At 68.5% G+C, this 17,629-nt stretch overlaps 2 protein-coding genes across 3 annotated transcripts; both read right to left on the minus strand.

The window, feature by feature from the left end:
* Positions 1–1,930: 1,930 nt before the first annotated feature.
* LOC114497011 lies at positions 1,931–5,487 on the minus strand. The gene is given in 8 exon segments (XM_036027538.1): positions 1,931–2,205; positions 2,309–2,417; positions 3,056–3,207; positions 4,165–4,287; positions 4,686–4,750; positions 4,752–4,798; positions 4,800–5,087; positions 5,416–5,487. Coding segments are annotated over 8 exon segments (1,131 nt in total).
* ADAM8 (ADAM metallopeptidase domain 8) lies at positions 5,151–16,100 on the minus strand. Of its 2 annotated transcripts, none has more exons than XM_028513465.2 (24): positions 15,939–16,100; positions 15,094–15,197; positions 14,072–14,148; positions 13,880–13,958; positions 13,717–13,793; positions 13,238–13,421; positions 12,901–12,963; positions 12,749–12,817; positions 12,324–12,493; positions 12,119–12,200; positions 11,719–11,867; positions 11,425–11,602; positions 11,100–11,189; positions 10,764–10,953; positions 10,598–10,679; positions 10,204–10,354; positions 9,758–9,835; positions 9,206–9,290; positions 8,779–8,893; positions 8,131–8,323; positions 7,663–7,728; positions 7,424–7,474; positions 6,212–6,289; positions 5,151–5,852 (listed from the first exon to the last, which is right to left on the minus strand). In XM_028513465.2, the coding sequence occupies exons 1-24, from the start codon at positions 16,021–16,023 to the stop codon at positions 5,802–5,804; spliced, it is 2,547 nt and encodes an 848-aa protein (XP_028369266.2). In that variant the 5' UTR covers positions 16,024–16,100; the 3' UTR covers positions 5,151–5,801. The 2 variants fall into 2 exon arrangements, with proteins under 2 accessions (XP_028369266.2, XP_035883362.1); XM_036027469.1 differs by having other exon boundaries at positions 8,131–8,326.
* Positions 16,101–17,629: the final 1,529 nt, after the last annotated feature.

A 17,629-nucleotide genomic window follows, 5' to 3' on the forward strand; every position in this document is an offset into this window, starting at 1 on the left:
GGGAGCAGGGCACAGGAGGGCCACCTGCCCCCCTGCAGCCCCGGGCGGAGCAGGCCAGTGGGCGTGTGCTGACTCTGTGGCCGACCCAGTGGGACGGCAGCCCCAGGGTCACCTCTGGGAGCTAACAGTCAAGGAAGCGTCAGTGTGCAGGTGGTGTGCGGTCGGGCCGGACACTTGACACCTGGAGAATTTCGCCCTGGCTGGGGTGGCTCAGTGGACTGAGCGCCGGCCTTCGAACCAAGGAATCTCGGGTTCGATTCCGCAGTCGGGGCACACACCCGGTTTGCAGCCCGGTCCCCAGGTGGGGGCGTGTGAGAGGCAACCACATGTTGATGCTTCTCTCCCTCTCTTTCTCCCTCTCTTCCTCTCTCTAAGAGTAAACAAATAAAATCTTTTTAAAAAAACCTGTAGAGTTTTGTGGACCGCTGTAGCCCACTAAAGTCGGTCCAGAGCAGAGACGGCCGGCCGGGTCGCTGGGTCGGGTGGGGCGTCATCCCGATGCGCCCAAGCGGCTGTTCGGGCTCCGCACGAGTGGTCATGCGGGAGGCGAGTGGAGCGGCAAGTCCGTGTTTCTCCCCCCCCCCCCGCCCCGCCCTCCTCTCTCTAAAATCAATACATGAAATCTAAAAGGATAAACCAAATCGTTTTCTCAGGGAAGAAAATCAAATGGAACGTTTTCCTGAAGCACGAGGTCGGCCCCGGCCCCCCCACCCCCCAGGGATGGCCGCACGTGAGCCCCCCCCGCCCCCCGGAAGCCCGGGCCTTGCCCGCCACGGGCCGCAGGCAAGAGGAGCCACCGCCGAGGGGGCTGGAGAGGCTTCTCTGCCCCCAACGCCGGGTCCAGAATGGGGTCCGCAGCGGCCGGCCCACGCCCCGGCGAGGACACTGCTGCCGGCCAGCGCCCATGTCTCCAGGCACAGCCCCCTCCCCTCCCCCCAACCCTGGAGGAGTGACTGGCGGTCACCCCCACCCATCCTGGCCACGCCCCTCCCCGGGCCCACCCTCCAGCAAGGGTCTGGAAGGGCTGCCCACGATGGGGTGCGGGTTTCCTCCAGGGCGACTGAGAAGCCACCTGCCAGCCCCGCCCACCCCTCAGGCCCTCAGCTGCTGCCCCCACAGCCCCCAGGCGTCTGTCATCCCCCCTGAAGCAGCCACACCAGTGACAATCTCTGAAGGACAGGCTGAGCTGCCGTCCCCTCCGGGTTTCACAAAATCAACAGTTACGATCCACCCCCTTTGTTGGCACAGGGACCAGAGCCCGGGGCCTGGGCGCGAGGGGTGAGGACGGGCCTGGCCAGGCAGGGGCTGCGTGTCTCCGTGGCACTTCCTCCCCTCTGCTCCTCAGCAAAGGCCAACCGCAGGGTGACATCAGCTTCCTGCTTTCTCAAGAAAAGAGCGCACGGACACCGGAGACCGCAGCGCTCACCGGGGAACCACCCAGTCACCCCCGTCCCTGCCCGCTCCTTGGACACCCAGCCGACAGGGTGCCCTGCGCGCCGCCCCCACTGTCTCCGCCAGAGCGGCAGCCTGTGCTCCCACAGGGCGGCCCTCCCCTGCCAGCGAGGGGCCCGGGCATCCCCTGGCCCAGGGCCGCTGCAGAGCCTCGGTGAAGCAGCAGAGGCCCGGCGCACGCCCTCAGAACCAGGTGCGCAGAAGAGGGCCGCTCGTGTGCCCATGGGACCAGGCTGGCACCCGAGAACTAGGCATGCACCTTGGGGACTGTCTTCGACCCCCCGATGTGGCCCCCTGGCCCTGGGCCTGCTGTCCATCCAGCACATCGGGGTGGTGAGCCCGTGGCTGTCTGCAGCCCCTGGAACATTCGCCCTGGGCTCCTGGGAACTGGGGAGGCCGAATACTCTCCTCTGTGCTGCCGGGCGTGTTTAGTCGAGTTGTCTTCTGAATAATCGAACTGAATACGGGCTCTCCCCGGTCAGGGGCTCTGCGTGTCCCACCCAACGCCATGCCCCCCACACTGGGTCCACGCTGTGGAGAAGGGAAGGCCGTGCCTCCCTGTACCGCCTACAGCCGGCCACTCTCCCTCCCAAGGTCGGGGCAGGGACATGGAGGGGCACCCTGGACACAGCACCTTGACCGTCTCCTGCAGAATGGCCAGTGCCTGCTGCTTCCCCTCCAGCAGCTGCTGCACCCCAGGGCCCGCAGCTGGGGCTCGACGGGAAGGCAAACGCCCAGCCGGCAGCCTGGCAGCTGGCGGGAAAGGGTGGCTGGGGCACAGCAGCAGCAAAGGGTTCGAGAGACAGGGCCCACCCTCAGCACACAAGGTGTCCCGCCTTCTCCGCAGCCCTCTGACTCCAGGGGGTCTTCACCCTGGAGGGCGCCGGGGGGCGGCAGCAGGCCTTCGAGACCGCAGAACCCGTGCTGGGCTCTGCCTCAGAAGGGAGCCTGGCCAGCAGCCACTCCTGGGGTGGGGGCAGGGCCACAGCGACAGGGCCACGCGGGCACGGCACGGCCTAATGCCACCCTGCGGTGCTGCCTCCAGAAGCTTCTGTTTGCACATGTGTCCACCCTGTGTGGCCCCTGGACAGAAGCTGTGGGCTCCCACTGGGGGGGCTGCGGCCCAGGAACTGAGAGGGTGTTGGGGCTGCCCTCTCAAGCCCCTCGGAGCTGCTCTCCCGGAAGCCCCCCAGCCCCATGGGCCCTGTGTCACCTGAGCACGCCTGCCCACCCTCACACCCCTTATAGGCCATTTCCAGGGCCAGGGGTTTGGATGCCAGCAGCATGGGGGTTGGGCGTGAGCCCCCTGACCCACAGCCCCCCAGCGTCAGTACTGGAGATGCCTGCATCCTGCAGAGAATTCAGAGTGGGACCTCAGACTCAGCCCAGCAGGGCTGACCCCTGACTGCGTGGCCAGCTGGGCTCCCTGCTTTTCCTAGTCACAGAGGGGAGGGGGCCTCAGAGAGGCTGGGGGACCGGGGGGAGGTCATTCAAAGTTCCCTGGTTTTGCCACTTAATTCCTAGTTTCGCCCTCTCGTTGCCAGGTCACAAGACCGTGGCCCAACGTGACAGCCAGCAGCTTTGAAGGCAGTACCTAGAGGACATGTGTGGCTGCACTGGGAGGGTCCTCGCGGACAGCGCTGGCCACCCCCTTTTCCCTCAGCACACACAGCATGGGCTCAATGGCCGGGGGCATGCTGGCCACCACCTCTCGGCCGTCAGCCTGTGAGACACAGAAACCCAGCTTGTGACTTCCTTGTGAAGCAAGCGGGGGTGGGGTGCAACCCTCAGAGCAGTGCGGCCTGGCTGGGACCCTCGGATGGGGCCCCTTCTCGCCCTGCACCTGTGGAGGCCTGGTGGCCCTCCCGCCAGGGTCGAAGAATCCTGGGTGCCCTGTGCAGTCAGCTTGGTGTTGCCAACCTGGGCCCTCATCTCCCTGCTGCGTGTCTCGGGGACACTGTGTGGCAGAAGTCACCTTCCTGCCCGAGTCACTTCACTCCGAGGGAGTCCTGCAGCCTCACCTCCAGCACCCAGAATCCGACTTCGCACCCGGCGACATCTGGCTGCAGTCACCTCCTTCCCCCGCCTCCACTTCCCTTCACAGCCCTCACCCCGGCGGTGTCCCGGGCCCCAGGCCAGGAGCAGGGTCCGCAGCGTGGTCTGCAGGGACACCAGGGGCCTCGTTCTGACCCCTCGGTTCCCCAGAGGGACGCAGACGCCGCCCCCTGCTCCCCACTGCGGCCCCCTCCCCAGCTGCGGGTCGCCTCACTTCTCTGTCTTGCCGGGTGCCTGGCCTTGTCCTCCACGGCACCCTTCACACCTGATGCATCTCCTTCATCTGTCTGCCCGCCAGGCTCTCAGCCCCAGGAAGGCAGGGCCGGCCCAGGGTTAGGGTTGAGTGAGCGAGCGAGAGGGTGGTCCGTGCGGGCTGGACACACGGTCAGAAGGCAGGGCTGAAACCCTAGCGAGTGGGCCTCAAGCTGACCGGTGCTGCCCTCTTGGTGGGGAACCCCCTGGAGCCCAGGTTGATGGTGAGATTCTGAAGGACAGAAATACGGACGCACACTGACGAGGCGTCAGGGAAACCCATGGCAAGGACGCCACCCGAGAGCTGTCCAGGAGACCAGGAAGGGTGGGGCAGGTGGCCACCAGACCAGCTTCAGAGGGAGGGCCCTCCTGGGGTGAGGACTGGGGCCCCCCAAGGAAAGAGGCGGAGAGCCTGCCCGTTGAGAATTCTCCAGCTGCCCAGCTTCTGGTCCGTGTTGCAGGTGGGCACACGGCTGGGCAGGTCCACCAGCTGGGGGCGGACATGCTTCACGACCCCCAGCAGCAGCACTGAGGGTGGTGCTGGGGGTTACAGGTGAGCCGGGTCCACCAGGTGCAGGACCCCTTGTTTCTTTCCGTCATCAGTCTCCATGGCCCCGAGGTGGATCAGGACAGAGAGTGGAGTCCTGGGGGAGCGACCACTGGGACCAGGGTGTGGGTGCCCAGGGGCCGGGCTGTGGGAGCCGGGCGGGGGTCGGAGGTGCTGGAGGGAACCCGGAGTCTGCACCATCGGTCCCAGGCGATGCCAGGGGAGGCGAGCTGCCGAGCGACGGTGCTAAATGCACAGCGAGGCTCCTCTCCGCTGCCGCCGCCTCCTCCTCCTCCTCCTCCGGGCGTCAGCGCCCCCACATCGCCTCCCCCGCTTTCTCGCGTCCTGCGCGCCCCCACTCCCGGGGCGCCCCTCACGCCCTGCTCTGCGGTTTTCAGCTCTGTGCCCGGAGCCCGGGGAGCTGGGACCCTTCGTGAGACACTGGCCACAGCGTCTGGCCGGCCACGTCCCTCTTCGCCTCGGGGCTGCGCTAGCCCTCACCGCCGTCGCTGAAGTCCCGGGCCAGGTGGCGCTTGGGACGGCTGAGCGGGAGCCGGTCCAGCCAGGCGCAGAGGGCGCGGAGGCCCAGGCGCCCAGCTGGGCTCACGGCTGATTGTTGTCGGGCCGTTGCCAGGAGACGGCGCCGGAAGGGGCGGGTTGCCGAGCCGTTGCCGGGAGACGGGGGTCGGGACGCCGGAAGGGCAGGCGTTTTGCGGGTGCTGATTGAGTTCCGCCTGGGGCTGGGGTCCCCCCGACGTGTCCCCGCGGCGGGGCACTCGGGCTGCTCAGGTTAGGGGGTTATGATACAATCGGAGAGCAAGGAAAACATAACGTCGCCGCCTTCGTACAGGGCACGTTTTATTTTAACAAGCATTGGACCCTTAAATCCTACAAATTGAATTCCACCTTGTCGGGCTTCCATCCAATAAAATGCATCCGGTCCTTTAGAAGTTGATCAATAATTTAATAGTAAAAACTAGCTTTTCCTTCTTAAATATCAGGGAATCAGGGAAACAGGCCCCGAAGAGGGAGGGGCTTGCAGCCTGGGCGCGGCGGCGGGGTCTTCCTGCGACAAGCGTGGGCTCACAGACGAGTGCACACGCACGGGCCTTCCGCCTGGAGAGCCCCGGAGCGGCGGGGAGCGGGTGCAGGAGCCTCCTCCGCACGCTGGGGAAGGCCATGGCCGTCGGGAGACGCCCGCACAGGCCACCGCGGCTGACCCTGCCCCGTCGGCGTAGCGAAGCGTGACCAGCACGCGGGGAAGGTCAGGAACGGAGGCAGAGTCCTGACCCAGAGGCCCTGGGCTGTGACCCTGGGGTGCTAAAGCGGGACCTTGGGCCCGAGGAAGTGGCTCTTCTGCTGTGATTTCTCAGTGAACCAAGCGGGACGGGCTCGGTGGAGGAGGGCATAGGGCTCATTGAACAGGAACAGGATGCAGGCGGCGGGTGCACCCAAGATGCAGCTAAGGATGCCCGCAAGGCTCTGAGCTCAGCCATCACCGCCTCTGGGCCGGGGGCTGCAGAGCGACCTTTGGGCCAACAGCTCCCTTGAAGGAGGAAGAATGAAACGATAAAAACCACTTGCTACAAAACTGAAGGTTACTTCCTTTCACACTTCTTAAAACTTAGATTCTCAGTTCACCCAGCAATGAGCTGGCCCTGTGCACGCAGTGGTGACGGTGACTCCACAGGCCCCCAGCTGACACTGCAGAGGACCCACTCGGTACTCGGACCAGTAGGTGAAGGCAAATCAACAGCCGGGAGAAGCAGCCATCCCTGCAAAACCGTCTGGCAGAGCAAAGCCCGGGGTGGAGCAAACCCGCAGCTGCCTTTCTCCTTCCAGCCCACGGCGCAGCCTGCCCCCAGGGGCCCTGCAGGTGGGCACTGCCCGAGGGAAGGGGCTCACCTCAGTGGGTCCAGGGTTGGCCCTTTGGGCCTGGGGCTTGACTGGTGGCACGGGGGGCGTGCAGGTCGGCCTGACCGCCTGGGAGGAAGCAGACACAGTGGCAGTGGGTGCCACCTGCCCCGGCTGGAGCAGAGCTCGTCCTGCCAAGCGCTCTGCTCTGCCCCGGACCGCAGGCCGCCCTGCTGAGCTCTCTCCAGAAAAGCCCCCCCGACACCCTCCTTCCACCGTGACCACCTGCAGAATGAAACCCAGACCAGCCAGAGACGGTCACCCTCTCCCCAAGGCCCCCGCACCTCCCCTGCACCAGTGAAAAGTGTTTAAACTGCCAGAATGTGGGTCTTGGAAGCTGCAAACCAAAAATTAACGACTGAAACTCTGGATGGGGGCAGAAGGCTGCCCAGGCCTGGTGCAGCCGCGGTCAGCCTGGTGGCACGCCCCGGCACCCAGGATGCTGGGGTGGCACCTGGCATTTGTAGTTTTCAGTGACCCACAAGGACCCCACTGAGGAGCTGGGCTCCTCACAGCCTCTGCCTGGACACCCCCACTTTCTGGGCCACAAAGCTCTCTGCCCACTCGGTCCCCATCCGGCCTGTCAAAACCCCTCCTTAGGCCATTTTTTGCAACTTTCCCGTGAGTCAAAAGTTAGTGCTGAGTAAAAGTTAAGGAAAGCAACAGAGAATGTCCATTAAGTGAGGACCACAGCCAAGGGAGCTGCAGGGAGATGGACGCGGATTGTCCAAAAAGTAGTAGGAGTCGCATCTCCAAGGACCTCCGAGACCTGAGGTCACAGGGAGAGACCTGCAGGGGTCGACATCGCCAGTGACAGGCAGGTGGACACCGGGAGCCCCCACAGGGTTCCTGGGGGCGGAGCCTGCTCCAGGAGGGGCAGCGGGTTGGGGGAGCCCCGCCCTCCCTTCTCTCCTGTGTGCCAGAAGCCGCTTGCTGGAGGCAGCCGCTTGTTGGAGGCAGCCTTGGTCCAGGGCCGAGGTGGGCGGGGAGCAGGCCCAGCAATGAGGAGCCCACGAGGACCGGACCCTGGGACCTGCAGAAGGGGCTCTCGGCGACCCTACAGGTGCTCAGGCCAGCAGGGGAGTGCCCCACCCAGTCCTGTGGGGTTTGGGGTGCAGGGCAGCGAGGGGTCTGGCCCGAGGGGCAGAGCACAGGCACTGCCAAGGGGGTCTTCTGTGTGGCCAAGTAGCCAGGTCCTCTCACCTGTCTGGGCTTCAGCTCCGGGAGGGGCTTGGAGGGAGGAGCAGGTCGGAGCTGGAAGGAGGAAGAGCAGTCAGGAGCCCAGGCCCTGGAACCCTGTCCTCGCTGACCAACCTTCTGAAACTGCGGTGGCTGCACCCTGGGGTCCCCAGCCCACCAAATCCAGCCCCGGGACCTCCTGCCTCCCGGGACCCAACTTTCACCACCTAGAGGGCCTGGCTGCGGGCCACGCCGCTGCTCACCTGTGCTGGGGATTGCTGGGTGTACACAGGGACTGGGAAGGGCGGGCTGGACATGGTGGCGGGAGGCTGCAGGGAACGGGGCGGGGAGCCTGGGTCTCGAGGGGCAGTGCCTCCTGGGGCTCTCCCCCGACCCCCCAGCTCAGGACCCGACATTCTGCCCCTCCCAGGGGAAGGATAAAGCTCCGCCCAGCCTGACCAAGACCCGCACAGCCCCTTCCCTTGGCCGTGTGGACGGTCTGAGGTGGTGTTGCCAGGGCTTCAGAACTGTCCCTGGTCCCTGCAGAGGCCTGGAGCCTCAGATTCAAGTTCAACTTCCAATTCCATCACCAGTGCACGTGGGTCCAGAGACCGCCCGCCCCAAAGCCTCCGTCCTGCCTCTGACCAGGGTGCGTGCGGCAGCGGCTCTGAGACCCTGGGGGAGCGCCCCGGCTCAGGGGTCCACGGCCCAGGGAGCCGGCTGATGCTTACAGCAGGGGGTGGCCGCTTAGAGGTCACTGCAGAAGCTGTGGGCCTGGAGGGCTGGCTGGGGGCGGTGCGCGTGGTGGGGACCAGCTCTGGGGGGCCTACAGGGGCAGCCGTAGCTGTGCCCTTTGCTGGCCTGCTGGCCCCCTGGTAGAAGAGGGGGTTGGAGAGCCCCATGGTGGTCTTGGGCGCCATGTTCCTGCTGAGAAGGTTAGACAAGTCAATGCATCTTGGCCTCAGGGTCTGACCCAGGGGCTTGGGGCCCCTAAGCATGGCGTCCCTTGGCCTGGCCAGGGTACCCCAAGCTGCAGTGCCTGCCACCCCACACATGGTACACCACCACAGCGACTCAGAAAGAACAGCCTCATGTGTCTCATGCTGTGGCTGGCACAGGGTCAAAGTTCCTCCAGGTGGGCAGCCGGCAAGTGGGTGGTGTGGTCATCCCAAGAGAGGTGATGTCCCCTAGTGCTTTACCACATCACCAACCTGTCCCCCGCATGCGTCACCTGCCACCTGCCCCAGCCCAGCGAGAGGCCCTCGAGACCCCACCACGGGCTCTCTTCCCCCTCCAGAAGCAGCAGGGCCGTTGCCCCACAGGGTGAGGACGGGCCGTGCTCGTGGCAGACGGGCGTTGTGCAACCCAGGGGCCCTCACCTCCGTCGGATGCGGCTCCCGGCCTTGCGGTAGGCAACCACAGCTGCCAGGGCGAGGCCCAGGGCCAGCAGGAGCAGCATGGGCACCAGCACGGGCACCAGGAGGCTCTCGGGCGCTGCGGGCACGTGGGGCCAGGCGTCAACAGGGCAGGGGGTGGGGAGGGCGGCCAGGGCCCTCCTGCCCCGCGCCCCCACCAGTGAGCGTCCACCTGAGGACCCTCCTCCTGTGAGAGAAAGGGTCACAGGCCCCTGGGCCTGACCCTGGACCTGTGGGCTCGGAGCACCTGGGCCTGCGAGTCCGAGTCTCTGGGCTGACGACTCCCAGTGGTTTGGGAATCACTCGGCTCGCTTCTCCCCCCCGGGGGGCCCCATCGGACCCACCCCGTCGGGCCGTGAGGGCACGGAGGCCCCGGGGAGTGAGGCCCTACCTGTGCGAGCTTCTGCCACTGGCTCCGCGCAGCGGGGTGGGGCCCAGCCCGGCCTGCAGTGGCACTTCCCCTTGTGGTTGCACACCTGGGGGCAGCCAGGCGTCAGGAGGGGCCCTCGGGACCCACAGAGGCCCCGGGCCCAGCCTCGGCCGGCGAGGGGCTCTGCTGTGACCCTGCTGACAGGGACAGGCCCCCGCGTCCAGGGGCCCAGGGCTGTCACCTAGGCGGACAGCAGCAGCCCCTCACCCAGGGACCAGACCCCAGAGGGCTTTCTGGGCAGGGGAAGGGTGGACAGCCCTCCCCAGGAGGCTCGGGGTCTGCTCCAGCCCCTTGTCTCGAGCTCTCGGCGGTCCCCCGTCTGCTCCCCACCTCACAGACGTGTCACTGAGAGCCGAGCGCGCTCGCTCGCCCCTCTCAGAACAGAGCAGTGCAGCCCGAGTGTCCACGGGCCCCATGGTGGCCCACAGACCCCTGCCCGCTCCAGGCCCCTGCCCTCTGTCCCCCGGGGCTCGTCCTAAGCCCCGAGTCTCCTTCACCCCAAGGCCCACGCACCCCGCGGCCGCTGCACTGGGCGGAGCAGTTTCTGGTTCTGTAGACGTGCAGGTCCTGGCACAGCCCCCCCCAGCAGACCTGGGGGCGGAAGGGCCTCGTCAGGCAGGACCCCCCCACCCCCCACTGCCCCAGCGGCCGAAGCAGACCCGAAACCTGCAGGTGAGCTTCGGGGAGGGGCAGCCGTGGCCACTGTAGCCAGGGTGGCCTTGTCTGCCGCCCACTGCTGCCACCAGGGCCACAGAGGACCGGTGCCCCTGTCCCCTGGGGGACCTGCAGACTGGAAGGTCTTCGAACCACATTAACTGGGCTTCCCTGGTGCCTCTGCAGGCCCCGAGTCTCTCCTGAGGACGGGGCCCGCCCACACGTCCCTCCAGCCGCCAGCGCCCTGCTCCGGGCCACGTCCGGGACCCCCAGGGACTCGTGCTGCCCCGCGTCCGGTCACTCACCCTCTGGTGGCCGCACTTGGTGCCGTCGAGCACACGCTCGTACTCGGGGCTGCCCTCCAGGCTCAGGGCCTGGCAAGTGTTGGAGATGGTGCAGGAGCTCCGCCCCCGGGGCACCTGCCCACCTTCACAGAACAGGATGCCGCACGGGGCCCTGTGGACGGAGGCACTTGCCATGGGGCCAGGGAGCTGCTGGGGCCTGAGGCCCAGGAGCCCTGCGGGGGCTGTGGGGGTCACTGGCAGGGCGCCCACACCCCCAGACACAGTGGCCCACCCTCCCTCCCACGAGGGCAGCATGGGCAGGCCCCTGCCCCTCTGTACGGGGGCACTTTGTGGGCAGCCCCCCTGCTGGGGATGCCCCTGGAGCCAGGGGACCCCGGCTGGGCCGCACGCTCACCCGGCAGAGCCGACGGGGCCGCCGCTCCGGCAGCCCGGCAGGAGGCTGTAGGCGTAGCACTGCTCCACCGCGGCCCGGCTGCCTGTGGGGGCCGCGGGTCAGTGCTCCAGCTCCAGACCCGCGGCCCCCCCGGGCCCACAGCGGGCTCCCCGGCGGCCTGCCTCACCTGGCCCCCACAGGTCCCGGCACTGCTGGGGCCGTGTAGGGCAGACCCCGCCGGAGCAGTAGCCCCCCTCGCAGGCGGTGCCGTTCTCCTGGAAGGCGTCCTCCGGGCAGGCCGGCTGGCGGCCGTCACAGTGCTCCTCCAGGTCACAGGCGTCCTTCCGGGGGCGGCAGAGCTCGCCGGCCGGCTTCACCTGGCCCAGCAGAGCGGAGCTCACGGAGGGAACGGCAGGCCCCAGACAGACCCACGCCTGTTGCTCGGTCCCCGCCGCCCCTGGGGCCCCTGCCCACCCACTGACCGCGGGGCACAGCTGGGCCGGGGGCGGGAGTGGGGGCTCACCTTGCACTCGTGGCAGCAGGCGCCGTGGGCACACTCGGCCCCGTGGACCAGCCGGCAGGTGGTGGCGTTGCAGCAGCGGTTCTGACAGTCCTGTGGGGCGGGGGCCCTGCTGAGGGGCTGAGCACTGGGCCTCCCCCCACGACCCGCCCTCGGGGGGGCGGGGCCTTCCTACGGTCCCCTCCTGGTCACTGTGGGCGTCAGAGGGCCAGAGCCTGCTCCAACGGTGGCCGTGGGCCCTCCAGGCGCCCAGCGGGTCAGGCCCGGATGTCCTAACCTGTGGGACCGAGACCCAGGCTGGTGCAGGTGGGGGCGGCGCCGGCCGTACCTGGGGCTGGCCGCAGTCGCACTGCTCCCCGCGCTCCACGAACCCGTTCCCGCACACGGGCCCGCCCACCAGGCGGTCGAGGTCGGGCTGGTTGGCCAGGCAGGTTTTCGGGAGGTTTTCCATGAACGTCTGCAGGTCGGCCCGGCTGCACTGGCTGAACACCTTGGGGTACGGGAACCTGGGGGGAGGGGTGTCTCTCAGGGGCAGGGTGGGCGGCGGGCAGGCCGGCCGTGCCCCAGGACCCCCGCTCTGTGGGCACCTCCCGCCCTCCGGCAGGAAGGGGCCAGGCCTCACCCGATGCTGGCCGCCATGACGCACTTGCCGTCGCGGGGGGGCGAGGGGCAGTAGCAGCCCGGGACCTTCTCGTCGTGGTTCATGCCCAGGTTGTGGCCCATCTCGTGGGCCATGGTGCACGCCACGCCGATGGGGTCCTTGGTGTGGTCCTGCCGGGAGACGGTGCTGACCGGTGCCTCCTGCTCGGCCCAGGCCCCCCGCTGCCGGCCCGGCCGCCCGAGCGAGGCTGGTGCCCCTTCCCGCCCGTCAACGGTTCTTAAAGTGAAGCACCCCCCCGAAGAGGCCGGGCGCGGGCACAACCTGGGGACCAGCAGGCGGGCCGGAGCCGTGGCGTCTCCCCAGCATGCGTCCCACCTCCAGCTCCGAGTGGGGCTCCCCACACGGGCCGGGCCCTCCGCACCTGGTTCACAGCCCCTGAGTGCCGGGAGCACATGGTGGACACCTTGGCCAGCCCCACAGTGTTGCCGTTGAAGTCGATCCCGCTGGAAACAAGAGCAGTGTCTGCAGGCGGACACCCCGGGGTGGCCACACTCCTGAGGCCCCAGCACTCCGCCGCCCTCCCTGGCGGCGGCCCTTCCAGCCGTGGGTCGCGCAACGCCACTCACGTGATGAGCTGAGCGTTGTCGTGGGCGTGCCGCCCCACCAGGCGCTGCGTCCGCCAGGCCAGGAAGTTGTCCAGCGTGGTTTCGGCGTTGGAGCTGACCTCGATCTCGTCCTTGCCAGTCCACATCTCCAGGCCCACCAGGACCACCCGGAAGCCAAGCCCCTGATACAGCTGCGGGAAGACGGGCACGTGGGTCGGGCCCCCAGACGAGGCCAGGCCCCCAGCTGGAGAGAGGGGCAGGGCCCGGGCGGCAGAGCCATGGCGGTTTGGCTGCCTGTCCCCACCCGCCCCCCCGCCCCCCAACCACCAGGGTCTCCGTCAGGGTGGGTGACTCCAGGCCCAGAACAGGTCTGTGTTGCTGGGAGCCTGGCAGCCCCTGCGGTGGAGGAGCACCTGGGGCACCCTCAGGGTAAAGCCAGTCCCCACCTTGTCCACGTGGTTCACCACCTCCAGCACCCGCCTGCGCACGGCCGCTGTGCTCCCCAGTCGCCGGAACTGCAGGACAGCGGACCCTCAGCCGACAGCCGACAGGGGGCACCGGTGCCGCCCGCCCCCCCCCACCCCCCCGCCCAGGGCACCTCTGCGCTGTCTGTGACCATATACAGCTCCACGTAGCGGATTTCTTGGGACCGTGGTCCGTTCTGTGAAGTGGCAATGAGAAGCCGGTCAGCGGCCCCAGCCACAGCCCTCCTGACCTCAGCCCAGCCTCCACGCTGACCATCTCTCAGGACCCCCGCTCGCTCGGGGTGGGGGGCCTGTCTGCAAGGCACCAGCCCTCTCTGCAGCTGCTGGGCAGAGCCAGGCCCGCGGGCCGGGGGGCAGTGGGTGGGCAGCACGCTCCCTTCGCTGCGTGCACAGGGAGCCTGGGGCGGGCGCGGCCACCTGGACAGGGAGGCAGCTGGGCGGGGACCTTACCCGGGGCCTGAAGGCGGCGGAGGTCCGCAGGCTCAGGAGGCTGTCCAGGCTGGTGTTGCTGACCCCACAGGTCCCGGCCTCCTGCCGCAGGTGCTGGGGCTCGTAGAGTGCGTGCTGCCCCTCCTCCCCGCCTCCCGGCAGCGGCTCGATCAGGTGGACGTCTGAGCCCACCCTGAAAAAGCCCCTGTGGGCGGAGGGGGCAGGGGGCCCCAAGTCAGTGCCCCGCCCCCTGCACACTGCCCAGGGAGGGACAGGAGGCCCCTGCTCTGCTCTGGGACATGCTGGGACAGTGTCCAGGGCCCTTGGGAGCCTCGAGCGCCAGGAGCCTGTGACTTGTGAGAGAAGCCCGGACGCCCAGGGACAGAAAGGCGTCCCTCAGTCTGGCCCCTCTCCCTGGGCTCAGTTTGCTGCCCTGGACGGCCAGGGGCAGTGCCGGGGCCCTGACTTCCTGAGCCCGTGCCCGGGCCGGCAGCTCTCACCTGAGGCCGTCACAGGTGCTGAGGCTGGCAGCGGAGTGTGGCTGCCCCTCCACGTGGCCCTGGTAGAAGCAGTGGTCCTGCCGAGGGTGGGCGAGTGTGAGGGCTCTGCTGGCCTCGCCCCCGAGCCCCGTCGGCCACCCCGGGAGGGCCGCCCGGGCCGTACCTGCCCCTGCAGCGGCTGGGTCACCTGGGAGCCATTGGCAGCTGTGTAGGTCTCCGTGTAGCTCGAGGCCACCAGGTCCCTAGAAAAGAGCCACCATGGGGCCCGGGCCCTGCCTGCCACCCCAAGGGGGGTCCTCCAGGGAGCTGGGGGCCCAGGACACAGGGTGCTGTGGGCAGGCCCAGCCCTGCTCACCTGTTCTTCTGCAGGTGCAGGGTGACGTTGCGCCCCCGGGTCCTGAGGACGTAACTCACGCTCTCTGGGTGCAGGCCCTGGGGCAGGAAAACAGAAGGGGTCCAGGGTGAGGGCCCCGCCCCGGGCTGGGCCCCCTCAAGGCTAGGGTGGGGCTCAGCAGATGGGACTGCAGCCTGGCCCAGGCTCCCAGCCTGGAAGCCCTTCGGGGGCCCTGGGGGTCACTCAGCATCAGGGTGGTGAAGGATGCTGGGCTGGGCCGGGCCGGGATGCATGCAGGGGTCCTGAGCAGGCCTCAGTTTCCCCACCTGTCCGCACAAGGACGACGATGACGCCCCTTCCTCAGGAAGGGAGGGGATGGGGGACGCAACCCAACAGGTTGCATGGGGCGGGAGGGGGGAGCCCCTGTGGCCCAGGCGTCCTCCCCTAAGAGGTCCTGCCTTTCCCTGCCCCTCACCAGGGACACTGTGCACCTCGCCTTCAGAGTGGGGTGAGGGTCCAGGGGCTCAGGTCTCTTCCTAGACAGCGAGGTCAGGACAGGGCTGTCCCCCACCTCGGGCACGCACAGCCTGTCTCACACACACTCCCCACCCCCCAGCTCCAGGAGTCACCTGGGCCAGTCCTGGGGAATCCCAGCCCAGCCCCAAAGGCCCCAGGAAAGGTGTGTCGCAGGCACCTGGTGCACAGGCTCCCAGGGAGCGGCCCAACCCGCCCCTCCAGCCTGAGGAGGAACTTGGCTTATCACAGCGGGTGAGACTGGGGGGGAGTGGCCTGGGCCTCGGGGCTCCTGGGAGAGGCGGTGCTGCAGGGGCTGGGCAGAGCAGCCCACAGGGAGAGGCAGGGCTGGGAAGGGGAGGCCTGGGGGGGGGGGGGAAGCCCCCTCCAGAGAGGTCTGCTCCAAAGCCCAGAAGCCCACCTGGCTCTCAGGCTCAAGGGTGGCCCCTCGCAACCCTGTAACAGTCGGGCCTGCGGGGTCAGGAGGGAACCCCCACCCCACTCCAGGCCACTTTCCGGCCGAGACTCACCAAGCCGGAGGGCGGTGCTCGGCGGGTCCGGGACCCCGGCAGGCGCTGGGGCCACACCACCTCGTACTGCTCCACGTGGGGCAGCGGGGCGCTGGGGGCGACCACTGCGGGAGAAAGGGGTCAGCCTGCGGGGTGCCCCTTCCCAGAGGAGACAGCACGGGGTCCGGCATCAAAGGCAGCAGGACGCCCACCCTGGCCAGGTCCGGGGAACCCTGCCCCTAGCCAGCCCCGGCAGGAGCGCACAGCCCCTGGGCCGGAGGCCTGCCTGCCCTGCGCTCCCCGCCCCAGTTACCTGGCCAACGGCCCACCTCCCCGGCACCAACAGACAGCAGGGCAGGCCGCAGCCGCCCGAAGACCCTGTCCTTCCTCCTCACAGACGGGCGTGTCTCTGGGGCCACTACCTCGTCAGCCTCAGGAATGCGAGGCCCCGGGGGCGCCCAGCCCCGCGGCCCCAGCTGCTCTCCTGGCTGCCTCTGGCGTGGGGCGTGGGGCTGGGACATCTCCGGACCCCAGCCCAGGAGGTTCTGGAAGCTGCCCCAGGCCGGGGCAGGACCCAGACAGCCCCCCTCAGCTCCAGGGCTCCTCCTCAGTCCCCCTCCCGGCAGGACTGGGGCCCCGGGAGCAGCGGGCACCCACCCCAAGACCCACGGAGGACGTGTTCGGTCCCGGCCCCGGCACTGGTCTCCCCAGTTCCCTCTCGGAGGTCAGTCTGTCCACCTCCCAGAGGTTCCCTGCTGAGTGACCACCCAGGGCCGGCCCAGAGCACAGCTCCGCCGAGGCCGGGTGGCCGGCCCTCCTGGCACAGGGGCTCCCTCACCCCCCGACCTGGCCGGCCCCACACTCACCCTGCAGCCACAGCGCTCCGAGCAGCCACAGCCCGCGGCGGCACATGGCCCGGGTGAGAGCCGGGACCCGGGGGACGGGGGGCATGGATGGGGGTCTGGGACTTGGGGTCTGGGGTTCTGGGGGCTTGGGGTCCCAGGAGGGGGATCTGGAGATAGGGAGGGGTGGGGTCTGGGGTTCTGGAGCACGGATGATGATCCAGTGGCTGGGGAATGAGGATGGGGAGACAGGGGTTCAGGGCTCGGGGTCCGAGGGCGCAGACAGGAACCCAGGGACCAAGTGGCGAGAACGGGATCCAGGGGCCCAGGGGCCAAAGAGTGCGGCTCTGGATGAGTGAGGCTCTGCTCTCGGAGGCGACCGGTGTCAGCCCCGGGCTTTTAGGCACTTCCCAGCCCCGCCCCACCCCGCCCTGCCCCAGCACCAGCCCTCACCCACTACAGACCGCCAGGGGCGGGGCCTCGGCACCTCCGGGAGGGAGCCCAGCCCCCCTTCCTGTCCTTCCCGCCCCGTGGCTCCTCGGGTCCCCTGGGGCCCAAGCCCCGCGTCCGCTGCCCAGCACGCAGAGCGCCTTCACAAAGGTGGACCGAGTTCGGTGACTGGGCTGTTCTGGCAAGGCTGGGCCTCGGTGGGAAAGTGACCGTGAAAGACTGTCTGGAGGAAGGGGTGTCAGAAGTGGGGGTACCCCAGCTTTCCAGGCAGAAGGCTCCTGCAGCACCTGTGAGCCCAGCCAGGCCATGGCCCTGCTCTCCTGGGCCCGGGAGGCCTCCCTGGGGAGGGGGCACCTGGGGATCCAGCCCACACCACCTTTGCAGACTCCACTCTGCAGAGAGGCCCCTCCCAGTGGGGTGGTCCCCGCTGGGCTCGGGGGATCCCCACACAGCACCTGGGGTAGCCTGCCCTCTCTGTCCTGCCAGGTGGGGCCACCCATGCCGGCCTGCCATTGAGGGGGGTCCAGGGGTTCCTCCCCTGGAGACCTGGCCTGCAGCGGAGCCCGGTGGGTTCGCTCCACATTCCGGACATGCTCCTCGGGACGCTGAGGTGACAGGCTGTGGTGTCCCCAGACCAGAGGTCACAGTTCAGCGGACCACTACTTCCCCCAAAGGGAATGGCATGGAGAGGGGGGAGGGCTGGCAGACTCGGGCGTCTCAGGCAGGGGAGACAGGCTCTGGCTGCGGCAGCAGCGTGGGCGGGGCTCCAGGGAGGCTGCTGTTGCCCCCAGGGCAGGCCCCCGAGCTCACTTCCCACGTGAACCCCAAGTCCTCCCTCGACTTCACTTGTTCCCCAGCCTCGTGTCCTGTGCAGCATCGCGGGACGTGGCCCCCCAGCGAGCCAGCCACCCTGCGCACGGCTCCCCACAGGTGCTTCCCGTCAGCAGCCAGGACCCCCGTGGGCCCGGGGCTCCTGCCCAGCCCCCAGGCCACACACAACTGGCTCCCTCCCAGCAGTGGCAGGTGCTGCTGGGTGCGTCACTGGAGCTGCAGCCCCGGGCAGGGACAGCCCACATGGAGCCAGCGGCTCCTCCGCCCAGTCTGCATGCTTTACGACCCTGTCCCTGGCCACCTGGGCTGGCAGGTGAGCCTGTGTGCTCACAGGTCACACCTGCACAACCTGCAGAAGGGGAAGCAGCTCGGGCTTGCCCGGCCCTGCAAGGCAGAGGCCCGAGCACAGCCACACATGCGCACGCCCCAAGGGG

Source organism: Phyllostomus discolor, chromosome 5 (assembly GCF_004126475.2).
Source record: "Phyllostomus discolor isolate MPI-MPIP mPhyDis1 chromosome 5, mPhyDis1.pri.v3, whole genome shotgun sequence".
NCBI lineage: Eukaryota > Metazoa > Chordata > Mammalia > Chiroptera > Phyllostomidae > Phyllostomus > Phyllostomus discolor.